This window comes from Oncorhynchus mykiss, chromosome 5 (genome assembly GCF_057628025.1).
Source record: "Oncorhynchus mykiss isolate SJ-2025 chromosome 5, ASM5762802v1, whole genome shotgun sequence".
Lineage (NCBI taxonomy): Eukaryota > Metazoa > Chordata > Actinopteri > Salmoniformes > Salmonidae > Oncorhynchus > Oncorhynchus mykiss.
In genome coordinates this window covers 72,111,917-72,139,428 of record NC_143026.1, presented here as the reverse complement: position 1 = coordinate 72,139,428, position 27,512 = coordinate 72,111,917, and the positions used below count along the sequence as shown (strand labels likewise).

Here is a 27,512-nt window from a genome sequence, read left to right as displayed (position 1 = left end):
TGACAATTGCGCTGGCTGAACACCATCCGAAAATAGAGCCCATACTGTTAAAATGTGCACAGACAAGTGTTAAATCTGTAACTATCCTATATCTTATTAGAAGATTGTATTGCATATGTACTTAATATACACTGTGGGAAAATGTAGGTCTGCACAGAGCCAAGGCTTTCTATCTGCCCTTCCTATCTGTCTACAGACATGTGTACATCGATACTTGTAGTAGCATACGAACAGACTGTAGTCCGCTACCAGGGAAATGTTAGCAGGGCAAACTCTGTCTAGTTGCTGACATTTAGTAGTATCCCTTTCTGCATGGATCTGGAAACGCTTGACTTGTGGGGGTAGAGAAATCAGTGACAGACATAATGTTTAAAAACCTTGTTGGCATTGTAATACCTGCTCATGAATCACAGAGGCCTCTGGCTAAATGGCAACAACCTCTAACACCTTGTGTGCTGAGAAAGAAAACAGAGAGGGCTTCGGCAACATGACAACCTGATGAGGGCATGTGTGGCTGATAAAAGCTTTTTAATTGCAAAAGCAGTGCCTTTGTTCTTATGACTATGGATGGATCAAAAGCAAGTGAGTCTACGATGCATTATGAACAGGGTCTTCGTAGGAAGAGTTAGCTTATATTTTGTTAATTCTAGAGACCATCCATAGCCATTCGTTTTCATCTAGCACCTGTCCTTCAAGAGAAAGGAGCATGACATTTGACTTATACAAACAAACTCATCTGAAGAAAAGTGTGCATGCTAAGGACTTCCTGGTGAAAAGTGTATATGTTTCCTCAAAATAAACATTTAAATGAAATCGTCATTGGGTTGACATCTACAATAAATTACAGAGCAATGGAGGGACTAATTAAAGAAAGATCAAGTGTAATATATTAAACAAATAAAGTGAACTGGATGGAATGTAGTGAAAAATGATACAAAAAATAATTTACTGAAACTGGGTACAAATGACGGAGTCACCCATAATTCACCAAACAATATTTCGAAAGAGTAAGCAAAGTACTTTAAACATAAGTTTTCTACTTAGTCTCCTCCATCTCGACTAACCTTAATCTCTACTAACTTCTATTAACCTTTTTTTTTCTAATAATGATGTAAAATCAACAGCTGTACAGAAAAATTACAATAGGGTACCTCCTCCCAGCTACCCACTGCTCTGAGGCTAGGAAACACTGTCACCAACCGATAAATCCACTATAATTGAGAATTTCAATAAGCATTTCTCTACGGCTGGCCATGCCTTCCACATGGCTACCCCTACCCCGGTCAACTGCCCGGCACCCTCCACAGCAACCCGCCAAAGCCCCCACCATTTCTCCTTTACCCAAATCCAGATAGCTGATGTTCTGAAAGAGCTGCAAAATCTGGATCCCTACAAATCAGCCAGGCTAGACAATCTGGACCCTCTCTTTCTAAAATTATCTGCCGAAATTGTTGCAACCCCTATTACTAGCCTGTTCAACCTCTCTTTCGTATCGTCTGAGATTCCCAAAGATTGGAAAGCTACCGCGGTCATCCCCCTCTTCAAAGGGGGTGACACTCTAGACCAAAACTGCTACAGACCTATATCTATCCTACCCTGTCTTTCTAAGGTCTTCGAAAGCCAAGTTAACAAACAGATTATTGACCATTTTGAATCCCACCATACCTTATCCGCTATGAAATCTGGTTTCAGAGCTGGTCATGGGTACACCTCAGCCACGCTCAAGGTTCTAAACGACATCATAACCGCCATCGATAAGAGACATTACCGTGCAGCCGTATTCATCGACCTGGTCAAGGCTTTCGACTCTGTCAATCACAACATTCTTATTGGCAGACTCGACAGCCTTGGTTTCTCAAATGACTGCCTCGCCTGGTTTACCAACTACTTCTCTGATATTCTCTGAGTTCAGTGTGTCAAATCGGAGGGCCTGTTGTCCGGACCTCTGACAGTCTCTATGGATGTGCCACAGGGTTCAATTCTTGGGCCGACTCTCTTTTCTATATACAGTACATCAATGATGTTGCTCTTGCTGCTGGTGATTCTCTGATCCACCTCTACGCAGACGAGACCATTCTGTATACTTCTGGCCCCTCCTTGGACACTGTGTTAACTAACCTCCAGACGAGCTTCAATGCCATACAAATCTCCTTCCGTGGCCTCCAAATGCTCTTAAACGCAAGTAAAACTAAATGCATGCTATTCAATCGATCACTGCCCGCACCTGCTCGCCCGTCCAGCATCACTACTCTGGACGGCTAAGACGTAGAATACGTGGACAACTACAAATACCTGGGTGTCTGGTTAGACTGTAAACTCTCCTTCCAGACTCACATTAAGCATCTCTGTCATCTATAAAATAGCCTCCAACACTCTACTCAACAAACTGGATGCAGTCTATCACAGTGCCATCCGTTTTGTCACCAAAGCCCCATACACTACCCACCGTTGCGACCTGTACGCTCTCGTTGGTTGGCCCTCGCTTCATACTCGTCGCCAAACCCACTGGCTACAGGTTATATACAAGTCTCTGCTAGGTAAAGCCCCGCCTTATCTCAGCTCACTGGTCACCATAGCACCAAAGCCAATTCCTCCTTTGGTCATCTTTCCTTCCAGTTCTCTACTGCCCATGATTGGAACGAATTGCAAAAATCTCTGAAGCTGGAGACTCACATCACTAGCTTTAAGCACCAGCTGTCAGAGCAGCTCACAGATCACTGCACCTGTACATAGCCCATCTGTAAACAGCCCATCTATCTACCTACCTCATCCCCCATACTGGTATTTATTTATTTATTTTTGCTCCTTTGCACCCCAGTATCTCAACCTGCACATTCATATATATATATATATATATTCATATATATATGGGTGTGTGTGTGTATTTATTTATGTATGTATGTATGTACAGTACTCAGCAAAAAAATAAACATCCCCTTTTCAGGACCCTGTCTCTCATGTAAACTTCCGACTTAAACTTTACATGTAATATTTAAGTTTGTATTTTTTTATTAATTTCAAAAATGTCAAAAAATCTGTTTTTTCTTTGTCATTATGGGGTATTGCGTGTAGATTGCTGCAGGAAAATAACAATTTAATCTGTTTTAGAATAAGGCTGTGATGTAACAAAATGTTGAGAAAGTCAAGGGGTATGAATACTTTCTGAATGCACGGTATATATTTACAACAAAATATATTGGGGATTGGAAATGATACAGATAATTAAATTAATGGAATCTACAATCTATCTGCAATATTAACGCTGATCTACCCCCTAAAAAAATGTTGTAATAATAATAAGTTACCAAGGATATTCCTTCACCATAAGAATGAGAAAGAAAGAAAACATATGCAAGCCTCCTTATGGCTGCATTTATAAGTATTAGAATGACTACATATGATCTCTTGATACTATTTCAACCTGTGAAGCATAATTTAACATACCTGAAAGCTGTGCACTTTGTCTGTAATTGCTCTCATTGGCACAAAAAGTACTCATTGAGTGCGAACTCTAAACCCAGACTGCCTGTCTCATTGAAATGGTAAATCAGGATACTTTAATGCAGCACTCTGCATTACTTTGCAATGTGAACATTAGTTCTCCCTCTCCATCATTCACCAGAACCACAAATGAACAGACATCGACATCTATTAGTCCATGTACCTAATATAGATAGAAAGGACCACTTCTATTATATCTGCCATTTACTCTCACTGTTTAAGAGTGGCATTGGGAGGAAAGGACCGTAAAGTCAAGCACGGAACCTTCACACATTTCTCAATCCATGAGGGCATTGGACATAAATGCATATAACCCTTGCCATGCAATGTGCCAATTCAACCTGATACTGCAGGCTTCACAAACTAATCACATCTCTGGTGTTGGATGTTTGAAGACAAGCATCCTCCATGCTCAATCATTTAGAGCTCAATGTCTGGGGCTAATGAGAGAGAAGCTGCCAATGAATGGTAATCACAGCCTGGAAGTGAGGCTTAGATACAGTGGGGTCCATAATCAGTGGCACCTTTGATAAAGATGAGCAAAAAAATACTGTTTAAAAAGAAATCATACAAATCCTGAGCTATATTGTATGATACATTTTTGGGGGAAACTATATTATTTTATACTAATAATACCATTTCTCAGAGAAAGAGATTTTGTTTAACAAGTCATAAAAAAATCTCAAAAACACAGGGGCTAAGCCACCTTTTTTCTCCACTTCCTGTCTGAATGACGTGCCCAAAGTAAAATGCCTGTAGCGCAGGCCCTGAAGCCAGGATATACATATAATTGGTACCATTGGAAAGAAAACACTTCGAAGTGTGTAGAACTGTGATAATAATGTAGGAGAATATAACACAATAGATATGGTAGTAGAAAATCCAAAGAAACACCAACCAGATTTATTTTGTTTTGAGAGACCATCCTCTTAGAAATGCAAGAGAAAGGTCATATTGAGAATTAGCTCCCTGGATGCAATTCCCATGGCTTCCACAGCGTATCAGCAGTCTATGTTCAAGGTTTCAGGCTTGTAACCTCAAAAACAAATAAGAAATATCAGTTTTAGCACACCATGAAGACATTACGCACCTGCTAAATCGGTTTCCTATTGAACATGCTTCTTTCTGCAATAAATAATAGTTTGATTACATTTTAGGGTATGTGAGGAGTAAATAGAAACAGATTTTGACTTGTTGAAACAAAGTTTAGGGGTAGATTTTCGGATTCCTTTCTCTGCAAGTTGAACGAGAGGATTACTCAAATCGGTGGCGCCAACTAAACAGACGTTACCATGTTTACCATGTTGATTCAACATCAAAACACAGATTTATTTTGTTGAAATGACGTGGAAAAAAAGTTCAGTTCAATCAGTCAGTTTTTACCCAGTGGGCTCACCTTGCGAGGATAACAACAGTGAGTTTTTTTCTTTTTATGAGATTGGAGAACACGTTGGGAGGGTTCTTAGACCATTTCTCCATACAGAATATTTCCAGATCCTTGGTATTATTCATCTGTGCTTATGGACTTTCTTCTTCAATTCAAACCACAGGTTTTCAGTCATTTTGACCCATATCTTAAAAAATCTATGTTTTAATAGTTGTTATAGGGCCAATCAGCAGATGAAGCAATAACAAAAAAACAATCCACCACTGTTTACGGTAAAAAGCTGAGGGATGGGGTTGAAGAAATGTAATCACTCTCAAATTCATTGACACAGCTATAGATGACACAGCTATAGACTTACCATCCATGATACCAAAATTATGGTTGTAACTATATTTTGGCCTATAGAGTGTTTGTTTACATTTACTTTGTTTACAAACATTGGAGTAAAACAAGTTTATATGTTGGGTTCTGAGTACTGGTACTCAGTTAAGAACAAATGCTTATTTATGACGACCTACCCCGGCCAAACCCGGACGACGCTGGGCCAATTGTGCGCCGCCCTATGGGACTCCCAATCACGGACAGTTGTGATACAGTGCAGTGTCCAATTAACAGTAGCTATTACAGTGAAACAAATACCATGCTATTGTTTGAGGAGAGTGCACAACAACAACAACAAAAACTTTTATCACGGCAACCTCTGAAGGTAAATAATGTACCTACGTTCAGTAATCTTGCACTGATTTGTCATCCTGAGGGTCCCAGAGATAAAATGTAGCATAGTTTTGTTTGATAAAATCAATTTTTATGTTCAAATGTAGGAACTGGGGTCAACAGTTTGACCCCACTGCTGTCTCTGGTCATCTAGATGTGTGAAAGTTAGTGTATAAGCTAATGATCCATCATGTATGACATTCCCGGGAGTGTGTAAACTTACATTTTTTATTACCATAGCATTTGTGTATGTTTTGTTTAGTTATGTACTTGAAAATGAATCAATTGACCAATTCGGCACATTTGGGCAAACTCATGGCAGACTTACTCATGTTTTTTGGTTTGTATTATCTTTTACCAGATCTAATGTGTTATATTCTCCTACATTAATTCCACAAACTTCTAAAGATTCCTTTCAAATGGCATCAAGAATATTTATATCCTTGCTTCAGGTCCTGTGCTACAGGCAGTTAGATTTGGGTATGTCAGGCGAAAATTGAAAAAAAGTGTACAATCCTTGAGATAATTAAGCTACTGTAAGCTCATGAGCCATTTATAAGTTATTCTTCAAGAATCAATGGGTACACATATCATTAATTTGTAAGTCTAAAAATAGATGTAACAACTGCTGATTGCCCCTTTAAACAACATATTTTTCACTAGGCTTAGTATGAAATAATATAAATATTTTTTAATTGAGTATTCAATATAGCTCAGTATTTGCATTATTTCATACAGTCTTTTTTGCTAATCTTTATCAAGGGTGCCAATAATTATGGACCCGACTGTATATCTGACCCTTACATGACAGGGAAAAGGCTGGTGGAGCGAGATATCAATGGGGCTTCCCATCCGTGTCATCTACCATAGTGCATAATCAGCTTGATAAGGACTCTTTAGTGTTTATTAAAAACATCTAAACATTGTAGATTATGTTATGTTGCGTTATGATTATCCAATAGGGTGAGTATAGAATAGAACCTTATGGCGTATGAGCGGGCAGTCACTTTAAAAATCTATTATCCTTCCCTAGCAAATGATGTCTCGTGTTTTGTGTGTCATTAGAATTCAAACAAGATGTTAAATGATCCAAACATCAATATAATTTTGCCTGTTAACTTGCTTTTGTCAGAAAGAAGGCTTGACACAGCATGAACTACTATACCTCTCACAGGCTCTGTAGTATGATCAAAGTGCATACAGTATCTGTACATTCTGCACCTGTCCAATGCTATCCCATCCACCACACCATATGGTATATAACAGTCCTCCCATAGATGTAGGATCTTAAATTTGACCTACAGTCAGTGGCCAGTGTATTAGGTACACCACCCCATTCATGAAAATGGTTGGCTCCTACAGACAGTGAGTCACGTGGCCATGGCTTGCTATATAAAGCAGGCAGACAGGCATTGAGGCATTCAGTTACTGTATGATTGATCGTTGGAATGGGCAAAACAAGTGACCGAAGCAACTTTGAGCATAGTTTGACCGTCAGTGCCAGGCGTGCCGGTTCCAGTATCTCAGAGACGGCCGGCCTCCTTGGCTTTTCACACACCGCAATGTCTAGGGTTTACAGAGAATAGTGTGACAAAAAAAAAAAAAACATCCAGTCAGCGGCAGTCCTCTGTGCAAAAACAGCTAGTTGATGAGACAGGTCGAAGGAGAATGGCATGAATCGTTCAGGCTAACAGGCGTGCCACAAACAATCAAATAACGGCGCAGTACAACAGTGGTGTGCAGAACGGCATCTCGGAACGCACAACTCGTTGGTCCTTGGTCACAGATGGGCTATTGCAGTAGATGACCACACCGGGTTCCGCTCCTATCAGCTAAAAACAAGAAGTGGCTCCAGTGGATCACCAACACTGGACAATTGAGGAGTAGAAAATCATTGCCTGGTTCAACGAATCCCGGTTCCTGTTGTGTCATGCTGGTGGCAGAGTCAAGATTTGGTATAAGCAGCATGAGTCCCCAAAGAATTCTGACTGTTCAGGAAGCAAAGGGTGGTTCGACCCGGTACCAGATGGGTGTAGCTAATAAACTGTCCACTGGGTGTATATTGTCACAACAAAATAATACTGCCGCAAAATTACTTTAACGTTTAATCCATAATGTTGCTTGATAGGTGGTTAGGCTATTAGCTGGCCAAAAGTAGGACACATAAAAAGTGCAATACTGTAAGGGTTTTCCTTAGGTGAAGGAGAAGCGGACCAAAATGCGGCATGGTGGTTATTCATGTTTAATGAAAAAAACGATAAACACGAACACTACAAAACAATAAACGTGGAAAACCAAAAACAGTCCTATCTGGTGCAAACACAGAGACAGGAACAATCACCCACAAACACACAGTGAAACCCAGGCTACCTAAGTATGATTCTCAATCAGAGACAACTAATGACACCTGCCTCTGATTGAGAACCATACTAGGCCGAAACATAGAAATGCCCCAAAACATAGAAAAACAAACATAGACTGCCCACCCAACTCACGCCCTGACCATACTAAATAAATACTAAACAAAGGAAATAAAGGTCAGAACGTGACAGTACCCCCCCCCCCCCCCCCCCCCCAAAGGTGCGGACTCCGGCCGCAAAACCTTGACCTATAGGGGAGGGTCTGGGTGGGCGTCTGTCCGCGGTGGCGGCTCTGGCGCGGGACGCGAACCCCACTTCACCATTGTCTTAGTCCGCCTTATTGTCCGCCTCCGTGGCTTTCTCACCATGGCAACCCCTCTCAATGACCCCACTGGACAGAGGGGCAGATCGGGACAGAGGGGCGGCTGCTTGGGACAGAGGGGCGGCTGCTCGGGACAGAGGGGCGGCTGCTCGGGACAGAGGGGCGGCTGCTGGGGACAGAGGGCGGCTGCTCGGGACAGAGGGGCGGCTGCTCGGGACAGAGGGGCGGCTGCTCGGGACAGAGGGGCGGCTGCTCGGGACAGAGGGGCGGCTGCTTGGGACAGAGGGGCAGCTGCTCTGGGCTGAGGGGCTCTGGCGGCCCCTGGCTGACTGGCGACCGCTGGCTGACTGGCGGCACTGGCGGCCCCTGGCAGACTGGCGGCACTGGCGGCTCCTGGCAGGCTGGCGGCACTGGCGGCGCTGGGCAGACTGGCGGCACTGGCGGCGCTGGGCAGACGGGTGGCTAAGGCGGCGTTGGGCAGACGGGTGGCTCAGGCGGCGCTGGGCAGACGGGTGGCTCAGATGGCGCTGGTCAGACGGGTGGCTCAGATGGCGCTGGGCAGACGGGTGGCTCAGGCGGCGCTGGGCAGACGGGTGGCTCAGGTCGGCGCTGGGCAGACGGGTGGCTCAGGTGGCGCTGGGCAGACAGGAAGCTCCGGCAACGCAGGAGAGACGGGTAGCTCAGATGGCGCTGGGCAGACGGGAAGCTCCGGCAACGCTGGAGAGACGGATAGCTCAGATGGCGCTGGGCAGACGGGAAGCTCCGGCAACGCTGGAGAGGAAGGCTCTGGCAGCGTTGGACTAAGGAGATCTGGCAGCGCCGAACAGGCGGGAGACTCTGGCTGCGCTGTAGAGGAGGAAGGCTCTGGCAGCGCTGGACAGGCGGGATGCACTGTAGGCCTGATGCGTGGTGCTGGCACTGGTGGTACTGGGCCGAGGACACGCACAGGAAGCCTGGTGCGGTTGCTGCCACCGGAGGGCTGGTGTGTGGAGGTGGCACAGGATGGACCGGACCGTGAAGGCGTATTGGAGATCTTGAGAGCAGGGATGGCACCAACCGCCCTGGCTGGATCTTCCGTCTAGCCCGGCAGATGTGAGGAGCTGAGATGTAGCGTACCGGGCTAAGCACGCGTACTGGGGACACCGTGCGTTCCAACGCATAGCATGGTGCCGGACCAGTACCACGCCCGCCACGGTTAGCACTGCTAGGCGCACTGCAGTGCGTCCTCTGCCTGCGCTCCGCTCGTGCTGGGCAAATGTGGGAGTGGAGCCTAAGGGAGAGGTGCGTGTAGTAAGCACTAGATCTCCTGTGCTTACCCACAGCCCGGTTCAACCTGTGCCTGCACTCTGGAGGGTCCGGGCTAGAGTGGTTGTCCAGCCTGGGGAAGTGGTACCAAGGTTGCGCTCCAGTGCTCCCCCACGGCCCGGTCCTTCAGGTGCCTCCTCCTAACACCAAGCCTCCTGAAGGTCTCCCCAGCCTGGTGGTTCCTGTGGCAGCCCCACGCACCAGGCTGTCTCTCTGTCTCCTCCCTGCAGGTGGTCCTGTCTCTCCGGCGCTGCTGCCGGAGCCTCCCGCCTGTCCGGCGCTGCTGCCGGAGCCTCCCGCCTGTCCGGTGCTGCTGCCGGAGCCTCCCGCCTGTCCGGCGCTGCTGCCGGAGTCTCCCGCCTGTCCGGCGCTGCTGCCGGAGTCTCCCGCCTGTCCGGCGCTGCTGCCGGAGTCTCCCGCCTGTCCGGCGCAGCTGCCGGAGTCTCCCGCCTGTCCGGCGCTGCTGCCGGAGTCTCCCGCCAGAGCCCCTCATCCCAGAGGCGCCAGAGCCCCTCATCCCAGAGGCGCCAGAGCCCCTCAGCCCAGAGGCGCCAGAGCCCCTCATCCCAGAGGCGCCAGAGCCCCTCTGTCCCGAGCAGCTGCCCCTCTGTCCCGAGCGGCCGCCCCTCTGTCCCGAGCTGCCGCCCCTCTGTCCCGAGCTGCCGCCCCTCTGTCCCGAGCTGCCGCCCCTCTGTCCCGAGCGGCCGCCCCTCTGTCCCGAGCTGCCGCCCCTCTGTCCATTGAGAAGAGTGGCCATGGTTAGGAAGCCACGGAGGCGGACAATGAGGCGGACTAAGACAATGGCAAAGTGGGGTCCGCGTCCCGCGCCAGAGCCGCCACCGCGGACAGACGCCCACCCAGACCCTCCCCTATAGGTCAAGGTTTTGCGGCCGGAGTCCGCACCTTTGGGGGGGGGGGGGGGGGTACTGTCAGGTTCTGACCTTTATTTCCTTTGTTTTGTATTTATTTAGTATGGTCAGGGCGTGAGTTGGGTGGGCAGTCTATGTTTGTTTTTCTATGTTTTGGGGCATTTCTATGTTTCGGCCTAGTATGGTTCTCAATCAGAGGCAGGTGTCATTAGTTGTCTCTGATTGAGAATCATACTTAGGTAGCCTGGGTTGCACTGTTTGTTTGTGGGTGATTGTCTATGTTAGTGGCTTGTGTCAGCACAGGTCTAATTTGTAGCTTCACGGTCGTTAGTTGTTTATTGTTTTGTATGCAGTGTTCAGTACTTTCTTTATTAAATATTCACTATGAACACATACCACGCCACGTTTTGGTCCTCCGATCCATCTCGCCTCTCCTCTTCAGATGAAGAGGAGGACGACCGTGACAAATACTGTAACCGTGTTTTAGTGTGAGGTTTCAGTGGATTTATGTAAATCACAAAGCTGCTCAGCATTTCCTGTAGTGCAGGAAAATTCTAAGCAACAAAAGAGTGATCAAATTAAGATCCTACATCTATAGTGGATAACACGTGAATTGGATACTGATCAGGAAGCTTTTAGCTCAGAATCTCAGGATTATTACACCTCTGATGAATAAATAAAGCTTTCTAAATGGCAAGGTAGAAGCCAGACTATTTTCCAGTAAATAAAAGTAAAATTACTGTGGCGTAAACAACATTTTTACCTATAATGAAATATGATAAATTTTTCAATCAGGCTGTAAGTGGTCTATGAAAGTCAGCAATAACACCAAATAGAACTTGATTTTGAGAAGATTGCACTGCAAGAATTGCTGCAAGTACATGATGAAGTGGAACATTTTTAAGCCGTTGTTATAAGATACTGTGTGAGTGACTCGCTCTATGGTGTGTGTACATGCATTTGTGCGAACATAAGTGAATACACTAGTAAAACAACTGAACATAGAGTACATTTCTAATATTTCCTGTTGAGTTTTATGCTATCATGTTGTACTCTACTGTTAAAACTGATCCTCATGGACTGAATGTGCACGTGGAGGCTGCTGAGGGGAGGATGGCTGTTAATAATGGCTGGAATGGAGTCAATGGAATTGTATCAACCACTAGGAAACCACATGTTTGAAACCATTTCATTGACTCCATTCCAGCCATTTTTATGAGCCGTCCTCCCCTCAGCAGCATCCACTAGTGTGCACTCACTGTTAAAGATCAATAATCCTTCCCAAACAAATTATGCCAAAGTGTTGTGTGTATCATTAGAGTTTAAACAAGATGTTAAATGATGCAAAGGTCGATATTATGTGCTGTTCAGTCAGAGACTGGAAGTGGCATTTACCTGATTTTGTGCTGCTTTTATATTGTCAGGGAACTCTCGAATGGCGGTCTACATACAGTGCATTCAGAAGTATTCAGACACCTTGACTTTATCCACATTTTGTTAGGTTATTCTACAATGTATTAAATTGTTGTTGTCTCAAAATCAATCAACACACAATATCCCATAATGACAAAGCAGAAACAGGTTTTCAGAAATGTTTGCTAACTTTGTTGAAGCACCTTTGGAAGCAATTAGAGCCTTGAATCTTCTTGGATATAATAATACAAACTTGGCACACCTGTATTTGGGGAGTTTCTCCTATTCTTCTCTGCAGATCCTTTCAAGCTCTGTCAGGTTGGATGGGGAGCATTGCTGCACAGTTATTTTTTAGGTCTCTCCAGAGATGTTCAATCAGGTTCAAGTCCGGGCTCTCAAGGACATTCAGAGACTTATCCCGAAGCCACTCCTGCGTTGTCTTGGCTGTGTTCTTAGGGTCGTTGTCCTGTTAGATGGTGAACATTCACCCCAGTCTGAGGTCCTGAGTGCTCTGGAGCAGGTTTTCATCAAGGATCTCTCTGTACTTTGCTCTGTTCATCTTTCCCTCGATCCTGACGAGTCTCCCAGTCCCTGCAGCAAAAAAACATCCCCACAGCATGATGCTGCCACAACCATGCTTCACTGTATGGATGGTGCCAGGTTTCCTACAGACGTGACACTTGGCATTCAGGCTAAAGAGTTCAATCTTGGTTTCATCAGACCAAAGAATCTTGTTTCTCATGGTCTGAGAGTCCTTTAGTTGCCTTTTGACAAACCAAGTGGGCTGTCATGTGCCTTTTACTGAGGAGTGGCTACCACTCATAAAGGCCTGATTGGTGGAGTGCTCCAGATGCCTATCCTTCTGGAAGGTTCTCCCATCTCCACAGAGGAACTCTGGAGCTCTGTCAGAGTGACCATCGGGTTCTTGGTCATCTCCCTGACCAAGGCCCTTCGTCCCCAATTGCTCAGTTTGGCCAGGCGGCCAGCTCTAGGAAGTCTTGGTGGTTCTAAACTTTTTAGGTGTAAGAATAATGGAGGCCAGTGTGTTCTTGGGGACCTTCAATGTTGTAGAAATTCTTTGGTACCCTTCCCCAGATCCGTGTCTCAACACAATCCTGTCTCAGAGCTCTATGGACAATTCCTTCAACCTCATGGCTTGGTTTTTCCTCTGACATGCACTGTCAACTGTGGGACCTTATATAGACAGGTGTGTGCCTTTCCAAATCATGTCCAATCAATTGAATTTACCACAGATGGAGTCCAATCAAGTTGTAGAAACATCTCATGGATGATCAATGGAAACAGAATGCACCTGAGCTCAATTTCGAGTCTTATATCAAAGGGTCTGAATACTTATGTAAATGAGTTATTTCCATTTATATATATATATATATATATATATATATATATATATATATATATATATATATAAATTAGCAAGCATTTCTAAAAAACTGTTTTGTTAAGGGGTATTGAGTGTAGAAAACGATAAATAAATTACATAGCTTCCTGAAATTAGATGTACATAATATCCACTATACTGTGTATATCACTAAGGCAACAGTCCTAGCTCACAGTTAGAGGATAACACAATGCGTGGCTAGGTACTGATCAGGAAGCTATTAGCCCAGCCACAGCATCTCAGATTGAAAGCACCTCAGATAAGTCAATCAACCGTCGCTAATTATGAGATTACCAAACACAAGGTATTCGACAGTAAAAGACAGGAGAGCGTATGTCGCAGGCATTTGTCGCGGGTCACTACCTCACACGAGAGCCATTTGAACGTAATCTTTTTTACATTTTTTTTAATCAAAATGCGTTTTTTGGCAGTAATGCCTTCTCAAACATGTGAACTTTCATGTGCCTTAATAACAAACTTGTATGCCATCTGGGAATATGAATACAATTGCTAAATTACAAGCCTAGTTGGTTTAGCCACAGAAAACGACAGCAACCTTCAAACTAGCCATGATTGGCTGAGATAATGAGTGGGTTGGACTTGCTGAGAGGTGAGTTCGGATTGGTCTGCCATATAGCACGCTTCTGTCTATTTGAGCTGGTTAGTATGTGTAGGTAATCCTGTCTAACGCGGCTTTAAAATATATACAGTGCCTTGCGAAAGTATTCGGCCCCCTTGAACTTTGCGACCTTTTGCCACATTTCAGGCTTCAAACATAAAGATATAAAACTGTATTTTTTTGTGAAGAATCAACAACAAGTGGGACACAATCATGAAGTGGAACGACATTTATTGGATATTTCAAACTTTTTTAACAAATCAAAGACTGAAAAATTGGGCGTGCAAAGTTATTCAGCCCCTTTAATTTCAGTGCAGCGAACTCTCTCCGGAAATTCAGTGAGGATCTCTGAATGATCCAATGTTGACCTAAATGACTAATGATGATAAATACAATCCACCTGTGTGTAATCAAGTCTCTGTATAAATGCACCTGCACTGTGATAGTCTCAGAGGTCCGTTAAAAGCGCAGAGAGCATCATGAAGAACAAGGAACACACCAGGCAGGTCCGAGATACTGTTGTGAAGAAGTTTAAAGCCGGATTTGGATACAAAAATATTTCCCAAGCTTTAAACATTCCAAGGAGCACTGTGCAAGCGATAATATTGAAATGGAAGGAGTATCAGACCACTGCAAATCTACCAAGACCTGGCCGTCCCTCTAAACTTTCAGCTCATACAAGGAGAAGACTGATCAGAGATGCAGCCAAGAGGCCCATGATCACTCTGGATGAACTGCAGAGATCTACAGCTGAGGTGGGAGACTCTGTCCATAGGACAACAATCAGTCGTATATTGCACAAATCTGGCCTTTATGGAAGAGTGGCAAGAAGAAAGCCATTTCTTAAAGATATCCATAAAAAGTGTCGTTTAAAGTTTGCCACAAGCCACCTGGGAGACACACCAAACATGTGGAAGAAGGTGCTCTGGTCAGATGAAACCAAAATTGAACTTTTTGGCAACAATGCAAAACGTTATGTTTGGCGTAAAAGCAACACAGCTGAACACACCATCCCCACTGTCAAACATGGTGCTGGCAGCATCATGGTTTGGGCCTGCTTTTCTTCAGCAGGGACAGGGAAGATGGTTAAAATTGATGGGAAGATGGATGGAGCCAAATACAGGACCATTCTGGAAGAAAACCTGATGGAGTCTGCAAAAGACCTGAGACTGGGACGGAGATTTGTCTTCCAACAAGACAATGATCCAAAACATAAAGCAAAATCTACAATGGAATGGTTCAAAAATAAACATATCCAGGTGTTAGAATGGCCAATTCAAAGTCCAAACCTGAATCCAATCGAGAATCTGTGGAAAGAACTGAAAACTGCTGTTCACAAATGCTCTCCATCCAACCTCACTGAGCTCGAGCTGTTTTGCAAGGAGGAATGGGAAAAAATGTCAGTCTCTCGATGTGCAAAACTGATAGAGACATACCCCAAGTGACTTACAGCTGTAATCACAGCAAAAGGTGGCGCTACTAAGTATTAACTTAAGGGGGCTGAATATTTTTGCACGCCCAATTTTTCAGTTTTTGATTTGTTAAAAAAGTTTGAAATATCCAATAAATGTCGTTCCACTTCATGTTTGTGTCCCACTGGTTGTTGATTCTTCACAAAAAAATACAGTTTTATATCTTTATGTTTGAAGCCTGAAATGTGGCAAAAGGTCGCAAAGTTCAAGGGGGCCGAATACTTTCGCAAGGCACTGTATATATATTGCTTAGTAGAACTGCATAAGTGTTGCTCTCCACTTTCTGGAGTGCCTAATTTTGAAATCGGTGGAATTAGAGTATGATAGCTAAGGAGATGGAGAAAACACCTGTCTCCGGATTGCATCTTCAAACTAAGGGCAACAATGGCATCCATGACAGGGAGAAGCATCCAGCCATGATGTATACTGATAAGTCAAACTAGCTACATTTTCAGATATTATGCATGTCTAATTTTGACATATAGTATTTTAATTTCGAGTTAAAGTGAACTGTTAGCTAGCTAGCTAATGTTAGCTGGCCGGCCCGCTAGCTAGCGTTATGTGTATGATCTTATTATTCGTATCTCAGAGCCATTTGCTTTGCTTGTTATAGCCTAATGTTATCTAGCTAACATTGAACCTGGTTGGTTAGGTACCTGCAGATTTATGCAGGGTAGTAACGTCCTGAGTTGTGATTATGGTTCATTGTTTAGCTAGCTAGCTAGCTACATGTCTTAGCAAAAGACTCCGCTATGCAAGTGTCCACTTTAATAGAATATCACTGCGACAACAGTTAGCCAGTTAGCTTGGGTGCTTGACTGCTGTTGTTAGGACAGAATGCCTGCCTCTTCCCATAAAGAGATTGGTGGAGCTAAAGCTTAAGAGGGTGTGAACAATGCTGAATGGGTGTAGACAAAGAAGAGTTCTCCAGTAGGTAACAAAACAAACAAAGTCCATTTTCTCAAAAGTGAGGTTACAAGTTTATCAACTTTCAAAGCAGAATGACTTTCTCATTGTTCCTCAAAAACAGTGTATGATATATAATTTTGTAGCTCTGTGTCTCTGCTTTTATCCAATGTAAAAAACACTATTTCAGATTTTGCTACATAAGACCAAATCAAGGCGGTTGGTCACATTTATCAATGAGGTTGTAACTAGTCTGTGAAAATCAATAATGACACCAACATGTGTGATGTTTTGAGTGGAAAGCACCAAAAATTGGGGGCATGTTAGGTAAACAAAGATACAGCACTCTAAAGGATGCTGCATCTGGAGAAAAACTGATTAAATCAAGGTACTCCATGCAAATGGGCTGCTCAGAGAGGCGAAAAGGGTAAACACTTTCACAGTGCTGGATATGATGAGATGCTTATTCTTAATCTCCTAGTAACACCCCAACATTAAACAAAGCAGGCACAGTTCATTTTGGTTGATTACAGAGCAATGAGATTGTGAGAAAATCCTCCAAATGCATCAGTAAACTAAGCGCTCAAATTTAAGGTCACAATGTGGACCCCATTCACTGATCCTGCTACTTTTCTCTCAAAATAGTCCATTGTGCAAAGTAAATATTGTGGCGCTTGTTTTCCAGACGGAATACCACAACAACAATAACAAGGTAACACAGAACAAACAGGCTACCATCAGTCCTGAAACACGGTAACTCAAGTGATTAAAAAAAGACACAGTACGTTTATGGTTTATCTTTTTCAAAAGAGTAAAAACATTTAATAAAACGGACCTGCTGGTGCGAATAAATATTGTACTTAAAGCTACAATTGATCATTAGGCTACTTTCTCTGAATTCAAAGCATTGTCAAAAATAAAACATACAAAAAGGAACCCTTCCATTGCCTTAATCATAATGAATAATGTGTCATTATCAGTAAACCATCAACCTGACATTGGACTGACATTGGCATGGCTCGGTTATTGGATGTGGTTCAACTCTATTCACAGTCTCTTTGAGAATTCCTACATGTCCGTGGAGGAGTCAAATACTGACCATCCATCTTAGGTAAAAATAGAGAGAAACAAATTATCATTGTAATAGATGAAAGACACTGAGACACAAATAAAACACAGACATTTCTGTCAAAACACCTGTGGCAGTACTGTTTGAATGACCAACCAGTGACATGGGTAGATAGATGAAAGAATGTTGATAATACTCAGTTTTGATCTGAAGTCTAAACACACCTTTTCACTTTATTATACATTATAATTAGTGTGATTATGTGTGAGCTCCCAGCCTATATTTCCTCCCAATCAAAGGAACTGCACTAGTGCAAGCAACATTAATTAGTCATTGAGTTGTGGACAAGAGATGAAAAGGTCTGTTTTAGTTTAGTTTTTGTCACGTGACTAGGGTGGGCATTCTATGTTCCTTTTTCTATGTTTTTGTATTTCTTTGTTTTTGGCCGGGTATGGTTCTCAATCAGGGACAGCTGTCTATCGTTGTCTCTGATTGAGAACCATGCTTAGGTAGCTCTTGCCCACATGGGTTTTGTGGGTAGTTGCTTTCTGTTTTGTACCTGACGGAGCTGTTTCAGTTGTTCTTTTTTTTTTTTTTAAACGTTGTATTTAGTGTTCAGTTCTATTTAATAAGTTAAGAACACGTGCTGCGCTTTGGTCCTCACCTTCTTCCACCAACGGCCGTTACAGTTTTTAGTTTAGTTGTTTTTTGGTGGGGGGGACTACATGATCACAGTATTTGAATATTTTGCAAATATACTGTACACACACACATATAGACATGTGGTTAGCATGTATTGTATGTAGTAAGACAGAGATGCAAAATTAACAACAATTAAGCTTCTGTACCCCACAGTCAGCAGTTCTTCAGAAGTCACCTTCACAGATTAAACAGGCTTCATCACAAAGGGCTCAGGAACATTAATCTACATTTGGTCTATTTAAAAGTAATAAGCCATAATGACGCACACAAACTAGTTAGTACCAGTCATTCCATTCTAGCCAATTTAATGCATTTTACATGATTGAATATGACTTTCGGTTTAATTACATTTGCTTTAACTGTTCAGTTTATTTGATTTTTTTTTTTTGTGGAGTAGAGTGCCGTTTTCAAGCAAACATCCTATGAGATGCTGTATTACTATCCTTTTGCTCAGACCACTGACATCTATCCAGGCTACCCAACCACATCGCTCCAGCCAAGCACTATGCCTACTATCATTTCTTCTCCACGTAGCGATAGATAAAGCAGGGGCATTAAATTCAGTATGAGTCATCAGGCTAACTAACATCACCCTGGGGGTCAACACAACACATTGCAACCAGCCTGCCTCTGAATGTTACACCCTGTATCTTAAATTATTAGATATTGATCGAAAATTAAATTTGATGGACGCCCAACCTTTGATTCTTACCTTGTAAAGTAAGGGTGCTTGTCCCAGTTTTAATAGTGCAATCTGGTTGGTGACATTCATTGTAGTTCTGGCTCTTCTCATGTCCTCCAAACCTCCATACTGCACATCCACTACTACCGCCTTAAATGGAGAAAGGAGAAAATAAATATCAGACTACTTTAAACCATTGGTACAAAAGGCAAAAATGATGAATGGCAACTGAATCGGAAATAATAAGTGCAAACATTTTGCAAATGGCATCCACAATCACACCTGTGGTGGGGTTTGGAAGGCACAATAATGACTAATGAACGTCTGTCTGTGTGCTGGAGGAGCCAGACTGAAAGTTAAAGAAAAGTCGTGGAGTTGAGCGAGGAGTCACAGCAGCGATGCTATTTCTGAGTGGGACTCTCCTGCTGCATTACCTGGGCGCAATTCATTTTTCATGTGGCCTGGGGGCAAATGAAATGCGATGCCGGTAAGCAGAGTACATCTCGTTTGCATGAGGAGAACAGGGGAGTGGGAGATTTATCATCCTTGTCAGCATTTGCATCATAAAAGCGCTCCGTTAAACTCTACGGAACAGACACCAAATTGAAATACAGAGAGATTTCTAGTCTGACTGAGATTCTCTTTTTTCTTTCCAGAGGTAATGAAATTAACGATGTTGCTTGCCACACTGAGCGTATTTCTTCTGTACACCAGATGAATTCTTCCCCGTTCACTATTCATCTGGCCTATGTGGTGGATGAGGGAGGCAATGTTTGTTTTTCCATCAGCCTGATTGAAAGTAGCAAAAATCCCCCAATAATGAACTATTATCATGTTGAGGAGTTAAATTGCCACCTCAATCAGGGGCTGTTATTATGCCTCAGACAGAGAGGGTGGCAACATGTCCTGCTTGAATGAGGAGCAAATTCAATTCCCTCTCAATAAAATGTAAATTGAACACATCTACTGTAACGTAATCATACCAGAATGAGAGCCATGCATCACATGCAACAGTAGATCATTACAAACATTATAAACACTGGGATTGTTTACTAAAAATCACCCACCTCCACAAACACACACTGCATTAATCAGCATGTCCCAGTATATGAGCTTGGTATAGTAAAAATTCATAAGGCACTCTGTTGAGGCTTAGATGGGGGTGGACACGGAGACTGGAAGGGGTACTCATACACCACTGGTCCAGAGAGGTACTGCTGAATTAGTAAGAATATCTATTCCCCTTGGTGGTTGTCTTTGTTTGGTCTGGGTCCAGCAGGAGACATCCTGGCACAGGCTCATGTATTTAAAAAGCTATTATGTGGAGTTAACAATCAGAGCCAGAAGAGGCAGTATGCCTTCTTTTCTCTACCCTGCTCTGCTCTGGCTGCTCCTCACTCAGAGTTAAAACACTGCAGTTCTCCAGAGCCAGCTTGACAGAAACAATGGCTGAATTGTCTATATGAAATTAGATTTCCTTGCTATCAAATATTAACACAAGATGACTTACAGAAAGTGTAATGAGGCAAGGCCATGCATTCATTTTTAAATAGGTACTGTCATACTATTTCCTTCTGAGCAAATCTCAAATCAATGGAAATCACCACTAAAAAGAGACAGTGAGATGAAAGATAGTGATATAAAGTAAGTCTGAATGCACGCAATTTTTATGATACCTTATTTACATAAGTATTCAGACCCTTTGCTATGAGACTTAAAATTGAGCTCAGGTGCATCCTGTTTCCATGAGATGCTTCTACAACTTGATTGGAGTCCACTTGTGGTAAATTCAATTGATTGGGCATGATTTGGAAAGGCACACACCGGTCTATATGAGGTCCCACAGTTGACAGTGCATGTCAGAGCAAAAACCAAGCCATGAGGTCAAAGGAATTGAGCTCTGAGACAAGGATTTGCAGCATTGAAGGTCCTCAAGAACATGGTGGTCTCCATCTTTATTAAATGGAAGAAGTTTGGAACCACCAAGAGTCTATCTTGAGCTGGCCACCTGGCCAAACTGAGTAATCGGGGGAGAAGGGCCTTGGTCAGGGAGGTGACCAAGAACCCGATGGTCACTCTGACAGAGGTCCAGAGTTCCTCTGTGGAGATGGGAGAACCTTCCAAAAGGACAACCATTTCTGTAGCACTCTACCAATCAGGCCTTTATGGTAGAGTGGCCAAATGGAAGCCACTCTTCAGTAAATGGAAGAAGCCACTCCCCAGTAAAAGGCACACAAAAGCCCGCTTGGAGCTTCCCAAAAGGCACCTAAAAGGGATATTTATGTTTTTGTTTTATAAATTTGCAAAAATGTCTAAAAACATGTTTATGCTTTGTCATTATGGGGTATTGTGTGTAGATTGATGAGGGGGGGGATAAAAAATCAATTTTAGAATAAGGCTGTAACGTAGCAACATTTTGAAAAAGTCAAGGGGTCTGAATACTTTCCGAATGCACTGTAGTTTATTGATGTGTTGCATGGCTCAAACAATTATAATTCATTCTTCAAACAGAGCCTGATTACCCTGAGGAGGATCCCCGTGTGACCACTGAGGATGTACAGCTCTACCAAGCTAAAAATGGTCTTGTTATACTACATGTTTGTCACGCCTGCTTCCGATCTTCCCCCCTGGCGCTTGAGGACGCCAAGCTGCCCTGTATTACGCACTCCTGCCACCATCATTACGCACACCTGCCTTCCCTCGTCACGCACATCAGCGATATTGAACTCACCTGGACTCAATCACCTGTTTATTACCTCCCTATATTTGTCAGTTCCCCAGCTCTGTTCCCGCTGCTGCATTCATTGTAGTCTGTCTTTGTATTTCCCAGTTCTAACGCTGTTCCTGTCCTGTTGCATGTCCGTTCCTAATTAAATGTCAACTCCCCGTACCTGCTTTTCTTCTGCAGCGTTGTTCCTTACAATGCTGTTGTTGTTGTTGATGATGTTGTTTTCTTCCAGCCTACCTTCCTTCGCTATATTGTTCCAGATTCATTTTCATTGTAAAGTTGGAGATGATTTGACAAGGCAGTAAAGTACAGTTGGATGACTAAGATAAAGAGAGAAGTACATATTTTCTCTGTATGAAAGAAAGATAATGATGGTCACTGCCCAGCTTTAAATAGGACTTTTACCAAATGAACCCCACAAACTCATGAAACAGAATGTATTTCCATGCCATTAGTGAAAGACTGAGTGTGGAACAGCATGATCTTTGAGATAACTTCCTAATGTCCGCTCTTTAAAAATGTATAGCTGCGCAGTGAATTTGATCTCCATTGCCTTCTCTCCATACATCCTCTGATGGCTGGCTTGTGTTAAGGTGGGCTTTTAATGCTTGCATATTTCATATATGTTCAATTAGGTTACAACTGTCAGTATGTTTTCCCTGCAAGAGGGGGTGAATTCTTTACTCTCTCTCTCTCTCTGTGATCCTGAGAATGGGGAGTGGAATGGGGAGTGGACTAATGAGAATTGCTCACTGACCCCTCCGTCACAGCGACAGGCTCAGAGATGACAGATCCCATGGAGCCTCAGCCCAGCACATTACTATGGAGTCCCCAGGCCTTTCATCCATCAAACCAGCAATATTTGTTTTTCTAAACTGACGTTTAGATATTGCAAATGCCATTTAATTCAAGGCAGCACACTGAACAGTGCATGGATCCAGGCCTGTGATGGATGGCTTTGACTCCTGTTTTGGGGATACAGATGCAGAGGACTAGGCTTGGAGTATACTTTGCATTCAGTCTTAGTATTCTCCAACTGTTCTCCTGTACCTTTAGCCCACTCAGCCCTCAAGGGGATAACAGCCATTTCCTTCAGACACTCTCTCTCTGTGTTCCCCTGGAGACAGAAAGCATAACCTCTAAAAATAGCCCTGCTATATTTCTTATGTCTGCAAGTGTGTGGACAGACTTGCATAATGACTTGGATTAACCTTCAATCTCAAGGATGCATTTGCGCCTGTGTCTTGTAAATATACTGACTGTAGCCAGCAGTGCTCTCATATTCCTGCAGGGAGGGGATGTTTATTGTGACTCATAAAATTGGACTGTGATGTTGATATACCTGAACTGGGAACCAACTTTAACATTTACGTCTTGACCTTTCTCTGTGGCCTTTTGGGTGATCACCGCTGTGAGGGAGAAGCAGGGATGCGAAACAAAGATAACTGGAGCCAGCCAGGTAGAGGGCAGGGCTGCTACTACCATTCAAGTCAGGAAAATCACACACACATATGGTGACAATAGTTGGAGGTGGAGAACTAGGAGATGACTGGGGAACATAGCATTAACCAGCCTGGGGTTAGTGCATTCTGCTGTACATGCAGAGAATGAGACAGGGTGAGTGTGCTGTACCTCTAGACTGCCCGTGGCAGAGTAGGCAGCGTAGGAGAAGTGTTGGTCTGCCGTGGGGTTGTTGTTGTGGTTCCTGGGGTCACACTGAGCCCCGCTGGGCAGGAAACACTCGTGGCTGGCCCGGTCCACAATTCTGCTGGAGGAGGGGCCAGGCAGGCTGAGGAGGACGCTGTAATTGGACAGCTGGACGTCTGTCAATCCCAGGTCTGTCCACTGTTGGTACAGGTGCTTAGCCCTGGCCTCCTCATTGTCGTCTGATATGCTAATGAAAGGCCTGATGGGAGACAGAGAAAGAGATGTAGTTATGAATGTCTATTTACTACTGTGTGTGGCAGGAATCCTGGCAGATGCTTTGGAAACAGACTTACCAAAGCAATGACACATTATCAATTTGGCTAAGTAACAAATAGTTTATTTTTGTTATTGTTCACACTACCGGTGTTCAGGATATCTGTGACAGAATGAAGTCTACTTTTTTTCATTATTTATTTTGAGGACAGTCTTGGTAAATTGGTCTTAATCCAAAGCGTCAACATAAATGTCATAATTTCAACAACAAAAAAGTAATTTGTCAAGGAACTAGTTACCAAAAAAATAAAATTATTGACAGACAGCGTCTCTCAATCATTAACAATTTCAGGTTAAAAAAAATTGGTGGTGCTTTTAAGCTAAAATGTGTTGCCGCTTTTAGGGTTAAAATGTGAATAATGACTGAACAGAAAATGTTCTGAACAAATGCATGCACTAATAAAACTGTGAACACCTGTGAACACATTACCAACAGATGGAGGAGTAAATGGATGATAAAGGTACTCTTCTAGCAGTTTTCAACACTATGATATGATTTATCTACCATACTAAGTAATGCATCTAAAATGACATGCATAGTTACTATGAATACAATACAATGTAATATGATATTTTATAACTATACATATAATTGATCATTATGTCAAAGCAGAGCAGCAAAATTATGTCAAAGCAGATATTGAGCCAAACTACATTTAATTTAAATTCAATGTGTATGCTATCCTCTAAATCATGACTGATTCAATGTGTTCATGTTCATCTACCAAAAGACACAATACTATGATGCAAAATAACAGAAATAAAAGACTGAAGCAGAATTTATTTTTCTTTAAATAAAAGCAAAATGTTTTACCCAGACCTCTTATTAACTTGGGATTTTAGTCTGAGTTTTGAACTTTTTTACAAGGAGAAATTCCCTTTAACCACCCAGTGTTGGTTATATTACAAATACATTATTATTTCCAGTTCCAAGATAATCAATGAAAAAAGTGGAAGAATAGCACATTGACAACTTTTTTTAACAAGAAGGGTAAACCTGAAATGGGTAAATACATAACTTTATCTGTTTGGAGATAAGGTTCGGAGGACATTGTTTAATGTCCCCATCAAATATAGACATCTAATGGGGTCTGCATGAAAGGCTGTTTATTTGAAAACTGAAACACATCTCACGTCTTAAAGGACAAAAGAGACTGGCTAAAAGGACAATTCTCTTAACTTCTTGAGTGTAGGGGGCAGTATTTTGGTGTTTGGATGGAAAACATACCCAAATTAAACTGCCTCTTTCTCAGGCCCAGAATCTAGAGTATGCATATAATTGTCGGATTATGATAGAAAACACTCTAAAGTTTCCAAAACTGTCAAAATATTGTCTGTGAGCATAACAGAACTGATATTGTAGGCGAAAACCTGAGGAAAATCCAACCAGGAAGTGGCCTAAAATTTGAAAGCTCCATGTTCCATAGCCTGCCTTTGCTCCATTTAAAGGGATACAAACCAGATTCCTTTTCCCTATGTCTTCCTCGTGGTGTGAACAGTCTTTAGATATAGTTTCAGGCTTTTATTTTGAAAAATGAGTGAGAAAGATCACATCGTGTCATTGTATGGCTGGGTGCCAGCAGCATTTTGTATGCGCAACAGCTTGGAGCAGCCATTTTCTCTCTGTCTCCAATTGAAGAAGCTACATTCCTGGTTGATATATTATCAATTATATATTGTAAAAACGATCTGAGGATTGATTATAAAAAACGTTTGAAATGTTTCTACGAACATTACGGATACTATTTGGAATTTTCGTCTGCGATGTCGTGACCGCTCGAGCTTGTGGATTTCTGAACATAACTCGCCAACCAAATGGAGGTATTTTGGATATAAAAATAATCTTCATGGAACAAAAGGACCATTTATTGTGTAACTGGTAGTCTCGTGAGTGCAAACATCTGAAGATCATCAAAAGTAAGCAATTTAATTTATTGCTTTTCTGACTTTCGTGACCAATCTACTTGGCTGCTAGCTGTTTGTAATATTTTGTCTACTGAGAGAGATGTCCTTACATAAACGCTTGGTATGCTTTCGCCGAAAAGCTTTATTGAAATCTGACACGCCAGGTGGATTAACAACAAGCTAAACTGTGTTTTGCTATATTGCACTTGTGATTTTAGTAATTTAATTTGAATTTGGCGCTCTGCAATTCAGCGGTGGTTGACGAAAATGATCCCGCTAACGGGATGGGTGCATAGTAATCATGTTGTGTTTTACTGATCCCATTAAAGGTAAGAAGTACCAGAGCATTACACTGAAAACAGTTCTGTGTCATTGAATATAAAGACATTACATTACAATTATACGCAATATTTGGTAAGACATTTCCAAACAGTATCTTCTGTTATGACCTTATTTCATAATCAGGAGTGCCACATCAAAATAACTTAGACAGAAAGACCTCCTGTTCCTGACCCTAGGAAAGGGAAAGTTTAGTAGGAAAACAGTCATAAATAAACCAGTTAGTCATGAACATATCTCAACACCGTGAAAATGACATTCACTACCTGGCCTGGAAGATGACTGATCAACAGTCAAACACCACCAGGGATTCATGAGCATTATACAACGGTTGGGTCTAATCTTGAATGCTGATTGGTTAAAACCGCATTACAGCCGGTGTCTATTCCACAAGTTACAGTAACACTAGCTAAATCTGTCGTTAAAATGGCTATTTACTATGGTTTCATCTGTGCGCAATCCACTGTCTCATTTATGAAAAGCATCTAGACATTATCTCACATTTCTTTTAGACTAACATTTAGTTTTTAACAGCGAAGAATTGTATAAACCTTACTGTCTGTCTCGCCGACATTTGAAAGATTTTTCAATATTCAAATGCGATCTCCAACTGTCCCATAGTAATGAACGTATAGGAGTCGGACGTCAGGAGGAGAGAGAGGCAGGCAGCGTTTCTCAGCCAGTCGAAATCATGAATCAGCTGGCATAATTTTTATGGATATATACAAAGAAATGTAAATTGAAAAAAGGTCAAACTAAATGAAGTTCAGCTAGTTTGTAGTCTTTCCAGCTTCAGTTTGAAGTTGTGTTAGCTGGTTGTTGGCTAGCTCCTCTGAACAACAGTGTCCTGACGAGAGAGCACATTTTCTATGCCAGGCGATAACGTGCCTCATTAGCTCATTGTTATGGATGTATCCAAATAAATGTCACTAGAAAACACCTTAAACAAATGCAAATGCAGCTACTGTTGTTATTCTGTCTGTTTGACTTGACGGTAAGTTGGCCGTAGTTGGCTAGCTAGCAACAAGGGGTAGAAACGTTGCCAGCCGGTATGGCAATGGAACATTTAGAACGAACGACTGGGTTGCGTCCATAGATACAGAACAAAAAGACTGAACAACTGGGTCACGTCTCTGGGAACCGAACCAATAAAAAGAACAACCAGCTGGCTTGGGTAGCAATACTAGATTTGTTTCGGGACTATATATTGTGGAAGGATGAAATAGTATGAATAAATTGATTAAAATACATTTTATTAGGGCCTCCCGGGTGGCGCAGTGGTCTAAGGCACTGGAGCGCTAGCTGTGCCACCAGAGACTCTGGGTTCGCCCCCAGGCTCTGTCTGGCCTAGCGTCGTCCGGGTTAGGGAGGGTTTGGCCGGTAGGGATATCCTTGTCTCATCGTGCACCAGCGACCCCTGTGGCAGGCTGGGCTCAGTGCACGCCAACCAAGATACGGTGTTTGAAGAAGATGGCAGTGGTGCGGTTGGATGCGCTCTGTGTTAAGAAGCAGTGCGGCTTGGTTGGGTTGTGTTTCAGAGGACGCATGGCTTTCGACCTTTGTCTCTCCCGAGCCCGTATGGGAGTTGTAGCAATGAGACAAGATAGTAATTACTAACAATTGGACACCACAAAATTGGGGAGAAAGGGGGTAAAAAAATAAAAAAAAATATTAATGAAAATACTTGAATATTTTGTATAAAAGTGAAGCCGGTGTTTGGAGGATATATTGGCATGGATTGCCGGCCCTCAATGAACAACACCCATGCCAATATATCCTCCAAACATTGGCTTCCTGGGCATTATCACTTAATTAGAATGGCCCCAAATACATGCTA

General features: G+C 42.8%; 1 protein-coding gene across 2 annotated transcripts in view; it reads right to left on the bottom strand.

Moving 5' to 3' along the window:
* The window catches only part of naaladl2 (N-acetylated alpha-linked acidic dipeptidase like 2), a 336,716-nt gene that overhangs the window by 152,167 nt on the left and 157,037 nt on the right, over positions 1-27,512 (bottom strand). For both annotated transcript variants that reach the window (XM_090235787.1, XM_021604123.3), the window contains exons 3-4: positions 23,084-23,357; positions 18,754-18,873 (exon numbers count right to left, since the gene is read on the bottom strand). In XM_090235787.1, coding sequence (XP_090091913.1) covers positions 18,754-18,873; positions 23,084-23,357 — 394 coding nt within the window. The remainder of the gene's footprint in view (positions 1-18,753; positions 18,874-23,083; positions 23,358-27,512) is intronic.